This window comes from Eumetopias jubatus, unplaced genomic scaffold, assembly GCF_037043125.1.
Source record: "Eumetopias jubatus isolate StellerSeaLion01/CBP00866 unplaced genomic scaffold, mEumJub1_p1.0 scaffold_10, whole genome shotgun sequence".
Classification (NCBI taxonomy): domain Eukaryota; kingdom Metazoa; phylum Chordata; class Mammalia; order Carnivora; family Otariidae; genus Eumetopias; species Eumetopias jubatus.
Window position 1 is genome coordinate 76,153,711 of NW_028274816.1, and position 19,879 is coordinate 76,173,589.

Sequence of the window (19,879 nt, forward strand, 5' to 3'; positions counted from 1 at the left end):
CCAGTGATTCTCCATTATGTCTGCAGGTGCATCTGGGGGTCGTCAGGGAGTGCCAACATGCAGTGTCTAGGACCTGTGTGTTTCCGATGCCACGTGGAATCTTCTGTGACACTCTTCCTGCCCTCGATCCTGCATCAATGTTCTCTGCCCAAGAAGCGACTGTAGTCTCCTCTGTGTCACCACTCCCGGAGGGCCCCCTCGGCGAGGGCAGGAGTGAGGGCGCCAAGGGCTGTGCCTGCCAGCTTTTGAGGCCCCAGGACAGTGCTGAATGCTGCACCCTGCGGGGTGTGTGCTGCCCACCCCATCCCTGCTCGGCACAGCACTTCGGTCCTGGGCCAGACTGCCCGCACCTCGAGTCTCTCAATCCCCAAAACAGGACGTTGTCCTTGGCGGTCCCTGTCTCTGTAGGGCTGGGCAGGGAACAGGCTGTGTGGGCTGTGAGATTCCGCATTTCTGGCACCCAACACTGAGGACCCTGATGAATGGGGAAGACAAGGGTGGGGCGGGCTCACCCAGACACCTGCCCAAACGCCCTTGGTCTTCAGTCAAGCACCAGCGCCCTCCGCAAGAGCCAAAAGGTGGAAGCAATCTGAGTGTCTGCGGACAGGGGAATGAATGCACAAAATGTGGTCTATCCGCACAATGAGAGGCTACTGAGCATTAAAAAAGGAAAGGAATTCTGACACCCGCTACAACACGGGTGAGCCTCGAGGACATTACGCTGAGTGAAATAAGCCAGTTGCAAAGAGACAATACTGCATGACCCCACTCCCGGGAGGTCCCAGGTGCAGCCACATTCACAGGGACAGGAAATAGAGTGGCAGGTGCCCGGGCTGGAGGTGGGGATGGGGAGTAAGTGTTCACTGGGGCAGAGCTCCAGTGTCACGAGATGAAGAGGTCTAGAGATGGAATGCACAATAATGTGAGTGTGAAAAATGGTCACCAGTGTAAATTTCGTCCTCTGCATATTTTACCCCAGGTTGAAAAAGACAAAACCAGAGAGCCAACCTCCTCCTGAGCACCCACTCCCTGGGGAGGACTGAGGGCCGGCTCTGCTGATGGGAACCTGTCCCCACTCTGTGCTCTCTCCTGTGGCTTCTCAGGCCACAGATGCCACACACTGGGGGGCACCCAGGATCCCCCCCCTGGGGGACGTGAGAGAAGCCTGTAAGGGTGCCAGATGGCAGGGCTGAGAGGGGCGGGTAGCATCCGGAGGCAGGGAAGGGGCCCGCTGCTCATCCTGACGCCACACACCTCCTCCAGCCATGGACAGGGCCAGGCGGCAGCAGGTGCTGACCCTCCTCCCCGTCTGCCTCGCCCTGGCCTTCTCCCTTGCCGCCATGGTCAGCACCCACTGGTGCGAGGGGACCCGGAGGGTGGCAAAGCCTCTGTGCCGGGACCAGCCGGGCAGGCTGCACTGCATTCACTTCAGCGGGGGCCACGGCAGCGGTGGCAGGAGGGACAACGGGAGCCAGGCTGTCCAGTACATTTGGGAGACGGGGGACGACAAGTTCATCCAGTGCAGGTTCCACGTGGGGCTCTGGCAGTCCTGTGAGGAGAGCCTCGGCAGCACAGGTGAGCACGGCCGCAGCGGACGGGGGTGGGTGACAGGTGCAGGAATTTTGGAGCCGCGCTACCTGGCTCTGAGTCCCAGCTCAGCCACCGACTGCCTCTGTGTCCTTGGGCAAGCTTCTTCACCTCTCTGAGCCTGTTTTCTCGGCTGTAAAATAGGAAGGATAGTGGTACTCGTGACCCAGAGTCATTATAAAGATTGAATGACTGTGTTCACGGTCTTGCAACAGTGCTTGCTGCAATGTGTTAATAAACACTCGCTTTTACCATTTGCTACTGTCACCCGATCCCTAGAGAACCTGAAGTGGCCCCGTCCGACTCTAAACTGCGCCTTTGCACTTTTAAGGGGGTCTTGGAATGGCAGGTTCTCTTAGAAAACTGACTTTTATCATCATCGGTGGGAAGGGAACCCCCTCTGTGGAGCAGCTACCAGAAGTAAGATTCCTTAACAAGCTAGACCTTTGTCTCTGGAAACCCTTGAAATAACCCTGCAGAGTAGTATTGTTTCCTCGGCTCACAAATGAGGAAACTGAGGCTCCGAGTTTCAGGTCACATGGCTGGTAAGCCCAACCCCTTTCTCACCGTATTATTACGAAGCTCTGATCTTTTGAGCTTCTATGGGTTTGGCAGAATGGTGGTGAGGGAAATGGGGGAGGGGGAGAGACGAGAGAGCAGAGGGAGGGGAAGGGTTGGTATTTGGAGCTCTTATATATCAGGGAAAAAAATTTATTTTTTTACCACCTAAGGAACAGAGGAAGGAGGACCTGGACTCCCCAGTGTCAGGTAGCCTGGCTGCAAACCCAAGCCCATGCTTGGGGCCAGGATGCTCTTCCCTTCCTGCTAAGAAAGCACACCCCTCAAAGTGGAAAGGAGAGACCCCCCCATCCCCATTTCTCTCTTGATCTTGGGCTTAACACGTTAAATCTCTTGACCGGCTTTTTACTTTCCCTGGAGTTTCTAACTGCCTTTTCCCATCCTCGTAACATTAGTGGTTTATTCCTGAGGTCTAAGTAAAAGACTCCAAGTAGGAACCCTCTGATATGCTGCTTACCCCCTCCATCCTGTCCCAGTGGGGGCCACAGAAGGGCAGGGCCTAGTCTTATTCTTTTTCATGTCCCAGTCAGTGCGTATGGCCTTTGCTTTAAGTGTGGCGCATACACTGCCACAGCACCTAGAGCTAAGCCTACCAGAAGCACGTCCCCACCCCTGTCCTCTGGGGAGTGCAGCTATCTTCCTATACGTCCGCTCTCTCTACCCCCACAAACAGGCACAGGAGGCTCACGATCCCGCATTCTGGAGGGCACCAAAGGCAGTCTCAGATTTTCAGTTTGGAAACTATGCAGTTTCCATAGGCAAGTTGCTTGGAGACGTCCACTCCCCTTCCAAGTCCCCATCTGAGGACTGCCTACTTCAATTTCCAGAGCTGCATGTGAGCATCACACGGGCTATCAAATGTTTGCTGTGCATGATAGTCGCCCAGGAAGTTAGTACAAATCCAGGTGCCCAGCCCTGGAGATCCTGATTCAGTAGGTCTTGGATGGGGTCTAGAAATCTACAAGTCCTTTTTTAAAAAAAATATGTTTAACCAAGGTAATATTTACACATGGATAAGAGATAAAAGTCATTTTGAAACGCTTATAAGGAAAACCAACAGTCCCCTGCTGCCCTCCAGCTTCATAACCTAGGCCCACCCTTCAAGGAAACCACTTTTAGCTTAGTTGTTTCTTCTGGTATTTGCTTCCATGTTTCAAAAACCGTGTGCTGTCTTCATGTAAGACGTTATTTATTGAGTTCCTGCCATAATAGATAAGGCTAAATTTCTCATACCACTACATCCCACACCTGTTCTGCCATCTTCCTAATAAATCAATAAACAAATAATAAATAATATTGTTCATCACAGAATCAAAGAGGTGCTATCATTACATTAAATTTCTTGTACAGCTTTTTGCTTTTCCTGGAGTTCCTAATTGCCTTTTCTTTTCTCATCCTCATAGCAATTGCTTTTTATTCCTCTCAGCTCTCCTTTCCATCTGGTGTTATCTATATTTCTAATAAGCTCCCCTGGTGATTAAGACACACACCAAAGTCAGAGAAACATGACCTAGGATATAGCAAAGCCCTCTGGAAAGAGGGCACTCAAAGCAGCATGGAATAAATTTGCTAAAAGCCATTTCCTTGTTAAGCACAGCAAGAATGTGCTAGGAGAATGGAAAGATAGAAAGGCGAGTGAGCCACAGTGGTGAGACCTGAGATGAAACTAAAACAAGGAAAAAGATGATAATGGTTATCACAAAGATTGACCTATGATATGGGAATAGAAAGAACGGAGAAGTTCCTTACAGCTCTGGGCACGGCAAAGTCTTCATAAAGGAGGTGGTCACGGTACCCAGACCTCCAAGCAGGACTATGATTTTAATAGATGGAGATTAGGGTTGAGGCTATTCCAGGCAGACAGGACAGAGTGAGCAAAGTTCTGAGGCAGAACAGTTCTGGTATTTGCATTAGAACACAAGGCAGGGTGGAAGAATTTAACTCACATGGCTCTTCAGTGTCACCTGAGGCAGCTTCTCCTCCCCTGCAACACAAGGTCACGGTCACTCCAGGACAAGGAACTGAGCAAGACGATGTTCCCTGGAAAGAAAAACCTAACTGAAGAAAATTAGAAGCTTCTGTAATGTTAGGGGAGGTTGGGCCACAGTGGAACCTGAACCTGAGGGCAGGAATTAGAAAATTAGACAGTTGGGAGCTGCTTCCCCAATGACCAGGGAACGGGGAGAAAGGATTCTGCAGGGGTTGGACTCAAGGGAAGTCTGGGCTTTTCAGGGACTGGAAGCCTCATCTCTTAAATGATGTCAAAGCTAGGGGCTTCAGGCAGGGCTGGAAGCAGGTGCAAACTGTCTACTGGCATATGGCACATGCCTGACATATTCACACAAACACTGTGCAGATAGATGATATAAACTGTCCCTGAGCTTTCTGATAAAAAACTATTACCAGGTCGGGGGAGGGGGCCTTCTCGACCTAAAACAGGGGCCAATGGCTGTGTGAGGGTCTTTCAAACTTCTTCCTCTAGAGACCAGGAGTCTCCTTGGCACTTCTGCTAATGCAGAGTGTGTTTACTAACACACACACACACACACACACACACACACACACACACCGCCTTCTCATGGATCACACCACTAAAAGGTTTTTAAATATATTGTCAGGAGCACAGGCTGAATTCTAAGGAGGGTTGAGGTTCTCAGTGCTTCATGCACAAAGCCAAGTAGAAGTAAAGAGTGTCATTCTTAACCCCTTTCGGATTTATGTGCATCTTATACACTTGATGTCAGGCCAGAAAAAGACTTTAACCAGTGCTTTGCTGGATTTTCTCATAGATGACCCCCCCCGAGAGATGCCTTTTGAGATGTTTTTTGTAAAAATTAAATAAAATTTTCTCGACCGTCAAAAAAAATTGTTGTAATGTAAATGTAAAATGTAAAAAAATGTAGTGTTGCATATTACATTTTCTTCTTGAAAATTCGCAATGCACATTAACATATTAAAATTTCTAAGAAGTCTCACAATAAAGAAGACTGTTTACTATGTATTACATATCCCAGGGTTTCCCAAAATCAGTTGACACCGGAGAAAGAGTCTGCTCGGAGGAACATTCTTTGTTAAAGACTTACCTAAAACAATAGGTGCATTTTGTAGATGGGAAAATCGAGATCTAGAGGCAAAAGTGCCCCCTTGAAGACTGAACAGTTAGATTCTGGTAGAGCAAGACATAGAGCTCAGATTTCTTAACCCAGACTCCCCGTTCCCCCCGCCAAACATGCCCAAAACTTAATTGAAAGGCAATTGTCTTATAATTGCCAATACGTACATTTGTGTCCATCAATCCAAGAAACCTCTGCTCACATTTTTTTTTTTTTTTAGATTTTATTTATTTGTTAGAGAGAGAGAGAGCATGGGCGAGAGAGTTAGCAAGGGTACAAGCAGGGGGAGCTGCAGGCAGAGGGAGAAGCAGGCTCCCTGCTGAGCAAGGAGCCCGATGTGGGACTCGATCCCAGGGCACTGGGATCATGACCCGAGCTGAAGGCAGACGCCCAACCAACTGAGCCACCCGGGCGTCCCTGCTCACATTTTAATATGTTTCCTATTATAATAAAGTTGTCTGGGTAAACCACAGTCTCTAAATATTGTCATCACTTTATTAAAAACCAAGAGGAGGACATCTTCTCCAGAACACCTTTTTTTTTTTCCTTTAAGAGAAACGTGATCACCCTCACAGGTTACAAGATAGCCCCAGAGCAAAAAGTTTAGAATTAAGTTTTTATTAAATAATAACTAAAGTAATAGCAAACATACAAGAGAATAAAACAGAAGATATTCATCACAGGTCGAAACCAATGCCCACAGAAGGTGGTAACAGAAGCGAATGGAGCAAGGCCGTCAGGGAATGCCAATGACCTTGACACCTCATCCCCAGCTCAAGGGGGCAGCCCCTTGCTCAGCTCAGCTTTATGGCCACATGGACTTAAGTGCTCGGTGTTGTCAGAACCTCTGATTCCTCAAGGGAAGTAAGATATTTGTATTTCCATGTGAAAATTCCCAGTTTTAAAGTATCTTGAAGGGGGACCTGGGTGGCTCAGTCGGTTGAACCTCTGACTCTTGGTTTCAGCTCAGCTCATGATCTTGCAGTCGTGGGATCCAGCCCCACATCAGGCTCCATACTCAGCAGGGCGTCTGCTTCGGATTCTCTCTCTCTCCCTGACCCTCCCCCCCACTCAATCTCTCTCTCTCTCAAATAAATAAATTAATGAATAATCTTAAAAAAAAAGTATCTTGAAAATATTGCATCGGCCCGAGAAAGTACGTCTGCAGCAGAATATAGCCTGGGGCCCCCAGTTAAAGATCACTCCACACAAACATCTGCTCTTAGTGTAATTTATCACAAGTGCCTGGGAGATTCGGGGTACCTGAAAGAAAAGGATTATAGCTGGAGGTGAATAGGAAGGCACCCAAATGGTGCTCGGAGAGAGGGTCAGAAGGGGCGTGGGCTGCTCAGGAGACCTACCAGTAAGCACTCCAGCCTGGAGAGAGTGCCCCTTGATCCAAATAAGCCCAGGAAAGGGGCCTCGGGAAGCCCAACCACCCCCAGCTCTGTGGCACCATGAGGTCTCATGGATATTTTCCTTCTGAATCAGCTTCATCTCCCTCCCTGCAAAAGCTGACCCTCCAGGGGCACCTGGGTGGCTCAGTTGGTTAAACCGCTGCCTTCAGCTCGGGTCATGATCCCAGGGTCCTGGGATCGAGCCCCACATCGGGCTCCCTGCTCATGCAGGAAGCCTGCTTCTCCCTCTGCCTGCCGCTCCCCCTGCTTGTGCTCTCTCCCTCTCTCTCCCTCTCTCTCTCTCTCTCTCTCTCGCTATCTCTCTCTGTGTGTCAAATAAATAAATAAAATCTTTAAAAAACAAACAAACAAAAAAAAACCCAACAACAACAACAACAAAAAAAACTGGCCCTCCAGGGAGTCCTTGCCTGGAGTGCGATCTGGGGACATCCCCTGCTCAAGCCACCTATCCCTGTTCCTGTTGCCAGGGTGTCTTTCAAGGGGGGCGGCGCCCCTGATTCCCTCCTCTGAAATGACGAAGCAATGAGTCAACAAAATGTGCTGGTTTCCAATTCTTCACTGTTCTGCTAAACTCCCAAAAGGTCAAGGACAGAGGGGCCTGGGCACCCCACGGGGGGTAGGAGTGGAGGATGAGCCGGCAGGGATGGGAGAGCCCAGCGCTGGGGACCTGGCCACCGTGTCCCAAGCTGGCTTGTCGCCCCACTTGGCTGGTGAAGCCCTTGCCGCCGAGCTATGTAACACCCGCCTCTCTGGCTTCGTGGGATTTATGAAGATTTTTCCTTTTAATCCTGCTGGCCTCATTCAAAAGGAACACCATTTCTGAGGATTCAAATTAATCAGGGTCTCACTATGGCCTGACTCTTTGCCCAGGCTGACCTCAGACTTCAGAGCTTTGGTGAATTCTCCTAATCTCCTTGGCTGGCTCCCCTTTCTCTCTGCCCCGCCCCTCGTTCTGTACCGGGCCCCCTCTTTATTCCTGTGACAAAGGGCAGGCCTCTTGGGAAGGCAACATAGACGATGACTCCCCCACGAATTAGGTAGAAAGACAGCAGGTGGTGCTACGCAAAAGGATACGGGGTCTCAGGTGGGAGAGCCCGGTTTCCGATTCTGACTCTACCAACCTGTCTGAGCCTGGCCTCCAAATCTGTCAAAGGCTATGGGTACTTGCCTTTATGGATAATGAAACACTCCAAAAAAAAAAAAAAAGTGTCAGGCAGTTCACCAAATACTTGCAAACTTTCTCATTGGAGGACTTGTATGAGAGAGCAAGGTTTAGAGTAGGAAATCTCTCTGAGAGCAGCGTGTGAATGTAGAGATGTCCCCCCATGCTGTGGGGGCCTCCTTGGTAGAACCAGGGGGACGTGGACAAATTTGGGGGACTGTGACCATAACATCACAGGCACTGCCCAAAATCACAGAATCTGCGAGGATAACGGACCCATCGCCTCAATCCAAAGTTGACTTAATTAAAAAGCTGAAGAGGCCCCTGTGGCTTTAGATCAGCAGATGGGTCCCCAAGGCTGTCGTCCTCACCCCCAGCTGTGTAAAATGTTTGTTGTGGATGGTTATGTGACAGGTGAGAAAGTATCCCAACAGGGCGGCTCAAGCAAATGGCTTTATCATAAACCCAGGCTTTGTTTCTCTTTCTCCTCTAGCCCAGCAGAGTGCACCGCAGACGTGCAAAGCAATGAGGCCCCAGGGCACTTGGAGTTGCATGAGGACAAGCACAGCAAATCTCAAGGATTATGGTCTTTAGACAAGCACTGCCATGAGTGTGCACCTGCTCATGCATAGGATCCTTCCCGCATGAGCCTGACCAGGGTGGAAAGTGAAGCCAAGGGAAGAGCTCAGTGTTGGGAGGACAGGTAGAGGAGGCTGGCCATAAAAGAAGAGGAATTCTGACTCAGTGCTGGAGGAATAGGGAGCCACAGTAGGCTCTTGAATAGGGGACTTATCTGGGATTTTCTCTCCTCCGAAAGAGAAGTGATTTCCACCGTCGAAAGATGCTCCCCTGAGCTTATTTCTGTCCCTGAAAACTTCCAGCAAAGGCAGGTGCTGTGATCCTGGCCCTCAGGGTACTTAGAGTCTATTATAATTAATAATGATGTGTGCTAATCACATGCAAATAGGGCCTGGGCGGAAGTCATTTATTTCAGTGGGATTTCAGTGCCGTGCTATGTCATTAAATCTTCAAAGAGAGGCTACTGCAGGGACTACTGAACCTGTTTTAGGGACAAGAGAACCATTCCTTTGAAGAGTCAATGATCTGTGCCCTGCCTTGCCCTGTTTTAGTTCCTGGCAGCCCAGGAAGATGCTGAGATCATGACCTGAGCCGAAATCAAGAGTTGGATGCTTAACCGACTGAGCCACCCAGGCGCCCCTGCTCTAATTCATTTTTTAAAAAATCAGTACCAACTTTGTTACTTTCCCTCTAACTGGAAACAAACTATCTGAGGCTCACACCATAATGGATGCTGTTGGGGAAGTTGAGAACCCCTGGTCTCAGGCTCGCAGTATCAGTCCAGATGGGCTAGATTATGCTGCAATAACGAACAACCCCCAAATCCCAGTGGTTTAAGTCCACAAATTCATTCCTAGTTCATTCTGTGTGGATTTTTCAGGTCGGCAAGGAGTGAGTCGTCCCCACAGCAATTCAGGGACCCAGGCTGATAGAGATTCCATCCAGACGTGTGCTTCTGTGATCGCAGAGGCAGGGAAACAAGAACCAGTGGGCAGTCCATTGGCTCTTAAAGCTTCTGACCAGAAGTGACCCATCTCACAGCAGCTCCCTATTCAGTGGCCAAAGAAAGTCATATGGCCAAGCCTGGACTCACGGGATGGGATGGGATTGAATCATGCTCCTGTGGGGTGGCTTGGGGGGGGGGGGGCACTACACGTCTATGAACAATAAAGCAATCTGCCATGTTCCCCAATCCTTGTTCAACAGGACCCGGGATAGACAGTAACGCAGTCTGTCGCTAATTGTCACAGCTACTCCTACTTACGACTATATTCTCCTTGGGTTCTAGGTGAAAAGTGTAGGAGTTTCCAGAGTATAATACCAGCTGAAGAACAAGGTAAATACCTTACTCATGTTCTGTCCACCAGCCACAATTTGGATAATTTTTTCTGTCCACAATTTGGATAACCTTATTGTTTTTGTGGGGACGCCGGAAAAGATGAGAGAGTTATTTATGGTTTTACCACAAAGTCAAATCCAAAAGTTAGAACTGCTGGCTCTCTCCACGTGCCCTATAGTCCGTGGTGCTGGGAAATGTCAAACCACCCATTTTGCCGGCGGGAAGGCCCGATGCGTAGTGTTAGCTGTTTCCCAGAGTATGAATACTCCCGCCGTGGCTCACTGCAAACTACCAACACAAGGTAGATGCAGGGCTGAGAAGAGATGAGCTCCAGCCACCACTAACTACAGCACTTTGTCCACATAACACTCATCAAATCCGTGATGACTTTCTCCGTATCTGTTTCCCCAGCAGGAATAAAGGTTTTGTGAAGGCAGGCATCACGCCTGTTTCCTCCACTGCTGGGTCCCCAGCACCTAGCTTGCTCTACTGGAGGACTTCCAGAAACATTAGCTTCCCTCCCTCTCCTCCTGACCCACTCGCACCCACCCCCAACACAGTTCCTTGGAGCTGCAGGTGGGATCCCCTCCAGAGGGCAAATAATTGGCTCACATAGAAACAAACAAGGTTTTGGGATCTCTAACCAGGGCTCTTAAACTCTCACACATCTCTGTCCTCTTGTTTAAGCGTGGTATCTTTTTTAAAAAAAGACAAAGATAAAGTCTTCTGGTGAAATCTAAACAACTCATTAGCTTTGGAGCTAGAGAATAAAGCCCCCCAGCATCTCTATGTCTTCGCATCAGACTCTTATTCTATTTCTTTTCCCTCCCAGCAAAGGACAATATTTACACAATCCTCTCTCAACCCCAAGGAGCCCTCTGTGACTGCCAACTTTCCAGATTCAACAGACGTAGCTGTGGGGTTTTTTTTTTACCCCTTGGTGTTTGGTTTTTATTTTTAATTTTTTATTTATTTCTTTTGTTTTAGAAGTGAACTAAATCAAAGGGCTAGACATGGCGGTACTTCTGAATTCCCAATGCTCAGCATCTCTGACATTCTCACATTTTTGCAGGTGTTCTGTGGTTGTCCATTGGGGCCGAAATCCTGAATATCCTTCTGTTGTTGACAAGTGCCGTCCTCCTGGGCTCCAGAGTGAGTTATCATGGCTCTGGGTTCCACTTGCTCAGGATGGACGCATCTGTGGCCATCCTCATGGTGCTCGCAGGTACTTGCCCACGGCAGTATTCAGACAGGCTGACTCCCCACACCCTGCCCCAGTCGGAGGGACAGAGCTTCAGCCAAAGTGCAGGCTGGCTCTTTTCTGTCGATGGCCAGTTCATCAAGACAGCTGGCTGGTCTACCGAAGAAGTCACTGAGTTAACCCCATTGGGGGGAAAGCAATGATGCTTTGGGTGACTGATGAAAAGACACGGGGTAGGCATGAGGCTTGGAGAATAAAATGTCTTACTGTGTCTTTATCACAACTCTGGGAAGGAGATACACTGGCTCTGAGAACAGAAATTGCCTTATTTAGTAGAGTGGTTATGCATGAAAAATTCTGCCTGGATTCAAATCCCTGCTACCTAATGGCTGTGTGACCCCAGGCAAGTCACTCAACCTCTCTGAGCCAGCTCTCTCAAAAGACTATGGTGATGACTAGGTAAGAATGCACCTAGTATGTAGTAAGAATGCAAGAAATGGTCACTTGTTAAAAATCATCATCCAAGTTTGGTGTACATATAAGAATGAAGAACACCCTTTTGGGGGGGGGCGGTTTCTGTGTCCTCCAAGCAACTTTTAGAGCAACTTCATTTGGTCTCCTGAGTTGGCCTTTCCATCAAGAGAAGAACCCCAAACAAATGACTTCCTTCGATTCTCTGTCCGATATTGAAGCTCTGTTAATAGTGCATCAGCCCAACTGGGAGCTCACTTCTGTGCTTGATAAGTGTCAGGCGTCTTTCCCAAGCCTTATCATCAGTGAATAGGATGATAAAATCAAATTTATGGATCTTCATAGCAAAGAGCCTGGCCATGGATGCTTGGAGACTTCCCCAGGTTCTGGCATCCCCGAGGGCCCCCCAGGATCATGACAGTAGGCTTCTTTCTGGATGTCTGATCAGTTTTGACTGCGAACACAATGTCAGGTAAAATGTTTGAGGATTTACATCACAAGGACTTTAGCCAGCCCTATTAACATATAATTGCCCCCACCAATTAAAACTGTTTCTATTCGGGCCCCTGAAGCCAATCCCTAACTGGCCGCCAGTTGCCATACATTTATTAAATTAAAACACCATATGTGTAATTAGAGTCCCTGCAAAAAGAAAGACAAAACAATGAAACTAGGGTTTAAAAGTAAAATTCAAGAAAGCTTTCTTGAACAGAAGACCAAACTCTGTGTATAGAAAGCTCCCTCCAAGTACCTGGAAAAATAGACACAGTGCACTCAAATCCTCAACATATCCTCCAAACCTATGGGAAAAAAAGTCTTCGGGGGTCTGCAGGCAAAAAAACCAAGACACTTACAAAGGAAAGAAAATCCCATTGGCAGCTGATTTCTGTTCCTCCTGATTACTGCCACGTGAGTCTAGTGTGGCCAGAACACACTCAGATTTTTATCTAAAGTATCCCAGTGTTGAAGCCTTAGCAAATCATCCACCTGAAAAAGAACAACATGATAGAAGACTGTAGAATGTGGCGTTAGGTCAAATGTAGCTCAAGGACCCCTCATCTGTGCTGGGAAAGAGAGAATGGAACATCGGAGCCTCTGAGCATAGGGAGACAGGGGTATTATAGACTGGGGAGAGTTGGTCATGGGAGGAATGACCTGGCCACTGTGTGAATTCATGAAAATAAGGAATTAGTGCGTATGTGAAACATGAAGGCTTGAAAGGACTCAAGCAGGATGCTTCTGGCTTTCTTTCATCCAACTCACATAAGGTAGAGAAACTCCATTCTTAACTCTGGCTCACAGAGCTCTCCTTATGCAGGGGTTCTCAGCATGGTGGCCCACATGATGTACACAACCATTTTTCAAATCACTGTGAACCTTGGACCAGAAGATTGGAAGCCTCAGACGTGGGACTATGGCTGGTCCTACTGGTGAGTTCTGGCCGTGGCGCTCAAGTCCTGATGGGCTGTCAGGGATGCACACAGATTTTGTAGGACTACGGACCTTGGCCATCATTCCGCCATCTGACTTTGGATGAATTTCTTAACCATTCTGTAGCCCCGCTCTCTCCTCTGTGAAGGGATGATACTTGTCTCATGCATTCATAGGCATTTAAAGAGATTAGGTTTGGTAAAATCTTTGACCCAGAGTTAAGTCCTCAAGCCACAGAGACACTGATGTTCTTCCATTCTTAAACACAGCTTGGGGGGAAAGTCCCGAGTAATAATGCTTAGTAAATACTTCAGTGTTGGGAGACCCAGCCCCAGTTTCTAATGGACAAAGCCAGGACATAAAAGTTCTGTCTCTTAATGGAAAGACTCAGCCATGCCATATAAGATCACAGCGGTTCTTTTTGATATGGATATCCAAAGTACTGCTGCAGTTTTTTTTAAATTTTTTATTGTTATGTTAATCGCCATATATTACATCATTTGTTTTGGTGTAGTGTTCCATGATTCATTGTTTGTTCGTAACACCCAGTGCTCCATGCAGAATGTGCCCTCTTGTGCTGCAGTTTTGTACACACACACACACACACACACACACACACACACACACGTACATTTTCATCCTGTATAACAATCTCTTATGTTACTTTTCTCTTTGTAAAACAAATAACACATTCTAGGTTTACTCCCTCATGTTGCCATTCTAGGGTTTGGTGAACATGTCCGTGATACGGTTACCTCCATGATTTATTAGATTTTGTACTCTTCTCAGTTTGTGTCCCAGCCTGAAGAAGTTATTTGTTTTTTACAAACATTTCTTTGTAGCATCACAGCATTCCCTTGACCTGTGTGTCACTTTAGTTGCCTCCTTCCAGACATCATTGTTTCTGAGGTGACGTCACCGGTGCTGGACACAGTGGAGAACCCAGCTGCACTAGAGCTCAGATCAATGTCAGGTGGGCCAACAACTATGGCCAATTGATGCTGTGGGTTGAAGTAGATCCCAAACATCAAAGGAGTCTGTAGAATGGTCTACTTGTTTCCAATATCATTTTGTTTCATTTCCAATTACTTGTAATTACTTAACTCTTAATCAAAGAAATAGATGCAAATAGTTTTTAAAAATCAAAGAGTATTAAACAGGGGGCACCTGGGTGGCTCAGTATGTAGAGCACGCAACTCTTGATCTTGGGGACGTGAGTTTGAGCCCCATATTGGGTGCAGAGATTGCTTAAATATAAAATCTTTTAAAAAAATCAAATAGCATAAACATAGCAATCTCTCACTTCTGTCTCTCCCTGTTCCACTCCTCTAACCCCACCAAAGCCCCCCATCTTTCTCTCCACTCGGGATGGCTATTCTGAGGCGTGCCACATGACACTTCCCTTTGCCACTCTTTTGTACTGGAGAGCTGTTTCCTAGGTCCCATATCATTATCTTACTTAGTTTGCATTCACATTTTGTGGGGGCACATCCCCCAGTGAGGGAGAAATTATTTTATTTCTGGCATATTTGGAAAGGTACTTATTCAATGCTCCATATTTGATTGATAGTTTGGCAGAGTGTAGAATCCTTTGTTGAAAATCATTTTCCCTGAAAAATGTGAAGGTGTGGTTCCATTTCCTTCTAGAACTTACTGATTCTGGGAAGATTTCCATACTCTTCTGATTCATGTTCTGTTATAGGTAAGCTGGTGTTTTCTACTCTTTATTACTGGTGTTAAGAAATGTCAGGATAATGCACCTCGGAGGGGAAATCTTTCATTCACTTTCATTCTTCTTTCCTGTGTTTGATGGGTCCTTCAATCTGAATATTCATGTCCTAGAATTCTGGGGATTTTTTCTGTTATTATTTCATTGATTATTTCCATTCCTTAGCTTTCTGTTCTCTTTAGAAACTTCTTGTTAGTTCAATATCGAGACTCTTGGATTAATCATCTAGATGTCATCGTATCCCTCACATTTTCTAGCTCCTTCTTTTTGTAATCTTTTCTGAAAATGTTCCTCTCTTTGTCATCTAACTTTCCTATTGAATTATTGTTGGATCTTACTTGAATTTCCAAAAGGTCTTTCTTGTTTTCTAGTTGTTTCTTTTTCATATATTCTGATCTTGCCTTGTTCATGCAGCATCTTTCATATCTCTCTGCAGGTAGTGATCAAAGGGTTTTCTTCTGGTTGCTGTTTTCTTCTGTTCCTTGTGCTATCTCTTTTCTTTAGATTCCCCCCTTTTTTTTCTGTTTACTGTTGGACCTTTCCTCTAGATGTTAGTATCTTTTTTTTTAAATAAATTTTTATTGTTATGTTAATCACCATACATTACATCATTAGTTTTTGATGTAGTGTTCCATGATTCATTGTTTGTGCATAACACCCAGTGCTCCACGCAGAACGTGCCCTCTTTAATACCCATCACCAGGCTAACCCATCCCCCCAACCCCCTCCCCTCTAGAAACCTCAGTTTGTTTTTCAGAGTCCATCCTCTCTCATGGTTCGTCTCTCCCTCTGACTTACTCCCCTTCATTCTTCCCCTCCTGCTATCTTCTTTTTTTTTCTTAACATATATTGCATTATTTGTTTCAGAAGTACAAATCCGTGATTCATCAGTCTTGTACAATTCACAGTGCTCACCATATGTCTATCACCCCAATGTCTCCCCAATGTCTATCACCCAGCCACCCCATCCCTCCCACCCCCCACCACTCCAGCAACCCTCAGTTTGTTTCCTGAGATTAAGAATTCCTCATTTCAGTGAGGTCATATGATACATGTCTTTCTCTGATTGACTTATTTCACTCAGCATAACACCCTCCAGTTCCATCCACGTCGTTGCAAATGGCAAGATCTCATTCCTTTTGATGGCTGCATAATATTCCATTGAATATATATACCACATCTTCTTTGTCCATTCATCTGTTGATGGACATCTTGGCTCTTTCCACAGTTTGGCTGTTGTGGACATTGCTGCTATAAACATTGGGGTGCACGTACCCTTCGGATCCCTACATTTGTATCTTTGTGGTAAATACCCAGTAGTGCAATTGCTGGATCGTATGGTAGCTCTATTTTCAACTGTTTGAGGAACCCCCATACTGTTTTCCAGAGTGGTTGCACCAGCTTGCATTCCCACCAACAGTGTAGGAGGGTTCCCCTTTCTCCACATCCCCGCCAACTTCTGTTGTTTCCTGACTTGTTGATTTTAGCCATTCTGACGGGTGTGAGGTGGTATCTCATTGAGGTTTTGATTTGGATTTCCCTGATGCTGAGCGATGTGGAGCACTTTTTCATGTGTCTGTTGGCCATTTGGATGTCTTCTTTGGAGAAATGTCTGTTCATGTCTTCTGCCCAATTCTTGATTGGATTATTTGTTCTTTGGGTGTGGAGTTTGATAAGTTCTTTATAGATTTTGGATACTAGCCCTTTATCTGATATGTCATTTGCAAATATTTTCTCCCATTCTGTCGGTTGTCTTTTGGTTTTGTGGACTGTTTCTTTTGCTGTGCAAAAGCTTTTTATCTTGATGAAATCCCAATAGTTCATTTTTGCCCTGGCTTCCCTTGCCTTTGGCGATGTTTCTAGGAAGAAGTTGCTGTGGCTGAGGTGGAAGAGGTTGCTGCCTGTGTTCTCCTTTAGGATTTTGATGGACTCCTGTCTCACGTTTAGGTCTTTCAACCACTGGAGTCTATTTTTGTGTGTGGTGTAAGGAAGTGGTCCAGTTTCATTCTTCTGCATGTGGCTGTCCAATTTTCCCAACACCATTTGTTGAAGAGACTGTCTTTTTGCCATTGGACATTCTTTCCTGCTTTGTCAAAGATGAGTTGACCATAGAGTTGAGGGTCCATTTCTGGGCTCTCGATTCTGTTCCATTGATCTATGTGTCTGTTTTTGTGCCAGTACCATACTGTCTTGATGATGACAGCTTTGTAATAGAGCTGGAAGTCCGGAATTGTGATGCCGCCGGCTTTGCTTTTCTTTTTCAAGATTCCTCTGGCTATTCGGGGTCTCTTCTGGTGCCATACAAATTTCAGGATTATTTGTTCCATTTCTTTGAAAAAGGTGGATGGTATTTTGATGGGGATTGCATTGAATGTGTAGATTGCTCTAGGTAGCACTGACATCTTCACAACGTTTGTTCTTCCAATCCATGAGCATGGAACGTTTTTCCATTTCTTTGTGTCTTCTTCAATTTCTTTCCTGAGTATTTTCTAGTTTTCTGAGTACAGATCCTTTGTCTCTTTGGTTAAATTTATTCCTAGGTATCTTATGGTTTTGGGTGCAATTGTAAATGGTATCGACTCCTTGATTTGTCTCTCTTCTGTCTTGTTGTTGGTGTATAGGAATGCCACTGATTTCTGTGCATTGATTTTATAGCCTGATACTTGACTGAATTCCTGTATGAGTTCTAGCAGTTTTGGGGTGGAGTCTTTTGGGTTTTCCACATACAGTATCATATCATCTGCAAAGAGTGAGAGTTTGACTTCCTCTTTGCCGATTTGGATGCCTTTGATTTCTTTTTGTTGTCTGATTGCTGTGGCTAGGACTTCTAGTACTATGTTGAATAGCAGTGGTGAGAGTGGACATCCCTGCCGCGTTCCTGACCTTAGGGGAAAAGCTCTCAGCTTTTCCCCATTGAGAATGATATTCGCTGTAGGTTTTTCATAGATGGCTTTTATGATATTGAGGTAGGTACTCTCTATCCCTATACTCTGAAGAGTTTTGAGCAAGAAAGGATGCTGTACTTTGTCAAATGCTTTTTCTGCATCTATTGAGAGGATCATATGATTCTTGTTCTTTCTTTTGTTAATGTATTGTATCACGTTGATTGATTTGCGGATGTTGAACCAGCCTTGCAGCCCAGGGATAAATCCCACTTGGTCGTGGTGAATAATCCTTTTAATGTACTGTTGGATCCTATTGGCTAGTATTTTTGGTGAGAATTTTTGCATCCATGTTCATCAAGGATATTGGTCTGTAATTCTCCTTTTTGATGGGATCTTTGTCTGGTTTTGGGATCAAGGTAATGGTGGCCTCATAAAATGAGTTCGGAAGTTTTCCTTCCATTTCTATTTTTTGGAACAGTTTCAGGAGAATAGGTATTAATTCTTCTTGAAATGTCTGATAGAATTCCCCTGGGAAGCCATCTGGCCCTGGGCTTTTGTTTGTTGGGAGATTTTGGATGACTGCTTTAATTTCCTTAGTGGTTATAGGTCTGTTCAGGCTTTCTATTTCTTCCTGGTTCAATTTTGGTAGTTGATACATCTCTAGGAATGCACCCATTTCTTCCAGGTTATCTAATTTGCTGGCATAGAGTTGCTCATAATATGTTCTTATAATTGTTTGTATTTCTTTGGTGTTGGTTGTGATCTCTCCTCTTTCGTTCATGATTTTGTTGATTTGGGTCATTTCTCTTTTCTTTTTGATCAGTCTGGCCAGGGGTTGATCAATCTTGTTAATTCTTTCAAAGAACCAGCTCCTAGTTTCGTGGATCTGTTCTACTGTTCTTTTGGTTTCTATTTCATTGATTTCTGCTCTGATCTTTATGATTTCTCTTCTCCTGCTGGGTTTAGGCTTTATTTGCTGTTCTTTCTCCAGCTCCTTTAGGTGTAAGGTTAGGTTGTGTATTTGAGACCTTTCTTGTTTCTTGAGAAAGGCTTGTATTGCTATATACTTTCCTCTCAGGACTGCCTTTGCTGTATCCCAGAGATTTTGAACAGTTGTGTTTTCATTTTCATTGGTTTCCATGAATTTTTTAAATTCTTCTTTAATTTCCTGGTTGACCCATTCATTCTTTAGTAGGATGCTCTTTAGCCTCCATGTATTTGAGTTCTTTCTGACTTTCCTCTTGTGATTGAGATGTTGGTATCTTTGATGTCAAGTTATATTTAAGGATGATTGGAAGCTCTAGAGTGGATTTAGAAATTAGTTATGGGTAGGTTTCTTTGTAAGTAATTGGATAAGGGGACTTCTATTTTACCTGGGAATTTCACCCCCTGAAAACACACAAATGCCAGCTGGCAGAGGTTCTTTCTCAGCAACCATTCCACTGGGTTCTGTAGAAGGTGAAAAGTATAGATCATCATATCAGAATGCAACAGGCTTCCAGAGGGTAGAGACAGAAAGTAACAACACCAATGTCGTACCCTGGGTTAGAGCCAACCACCACCGCAACTAAAAGCAACACTGTTATGTTAGCAGATACTATGCTGAGTACTCCCCAGCATTAGTTCATTGAATTCCTCACAACCACCCTGTGTGTGCTGTTACTATTAGTCAAGTTTTGCAGATGATGAACCTGATCCAGAGAGATGAAGTCACCAGCTCAAGGGTGCATAGCTCATAAGAGATAGGTGCAAACCCACAGTGCAAACTTAGCACAATGACCCCAAAGTCCGTTCTCTTAACCACTGGGCTACAGCGACACTATTGGCTGGTCTCTGAAATTTGTGATCCAAAGTCCAGGTCCAAACTGGGTGGAAAGAGGAACTGGTTTTTCACCAGACTGACCACCAGCAGGAAACCCTGGAACCACAGCCTCTTTCCTGCTCCTTCCTAACTGTGCCTTTTGTTGACAGCCTCGCGTGGGGTTCCTTTGCCCTCTGCATGGCTGTGTCGGTCATGGCCATGAACAGATACACAGCAGCCCGCTGGGAGTTCATAGAGAAGCAGAGGATACAGAAGGGCAGTCGGCACTCTCAACAAAACTTCCCAGAACCCAAGGCTTTGGAAAGTGTTTGGGAAACAAAAGCTGCTCCCAGCCCTGACGGACATGCCCTCGTGAGTGTGTCAGAGCACCTGCCACCAAGTGACCCAGGCAAAGTGTCCATGTGCTAACCAGTGCTTGTGGCTATCAAATCTGCATAGGCAGGCAAGCCAGACACTTATGTCCACAATGAACATCTCTGGGGTGGGCTTCAGAAGGCTGTGGTCCAGGTAAACTTTCTACCTACCATCTTACCCTTTATTAAACAGCTTTGGCTTCAGCTAAT

General features: G+C 45.9%; 1 protein-coding gene across 1 annotated transcript; it reads left to right on the top strand.

Annotated features, from left to right (window-relative positions):
- The first annotated feature begins 1,265 nt into the window (after positions 1-1,265).
- On the top strand, positions 1,266-19,724 carry GSG1L2 (GSG1 like 2). The gene is made up of 5 exons (XM_028124948.1): positions 1,266-1,575; positions 9,727-9,774; positions 10,850-11,002; positions 12,768-12,879; positions 19,466-19,724. The coding sequence occupies exons 1-5, from the start codon at positions 1,266-1,268 to the stop codon at positions 19,722-19,724; spliced, it is 882 nt and encodes a 293-aa protein (XP_027980749.1).
- The last annotated feature ends 155 nt before the right edge of the window (positions 19,725-19,879 follow it).

What these genes read in the sequence shown, in the direction of transcription:
- GSG1L2 (XM_028124948.1), top strand. Translation starts at nt 1,266, where the DNA reads ATGGACAGGGCCAGGCGGCAGCAGGTGCTGACCCTCCTCCCCGTCTGC. An exon ending in AATACCAGCTGAAGAACAAG is followed by an intron (nt 9,775 to 10,849) that starts GTAAATACCTTA and finishes ACATTTTTGCAG; the next exon opens with GTGTTCTGTGGTTGTCCATT. An exon ending in CATCCTCATGGTGCTCGCAG is followed by an intron (nt 11,003 to 12,767) that starts GTACTTGCCCAC and finishes CTCCTTATGCAG; the next exon opens with GGGTTCTCAGCATGGTGGCC.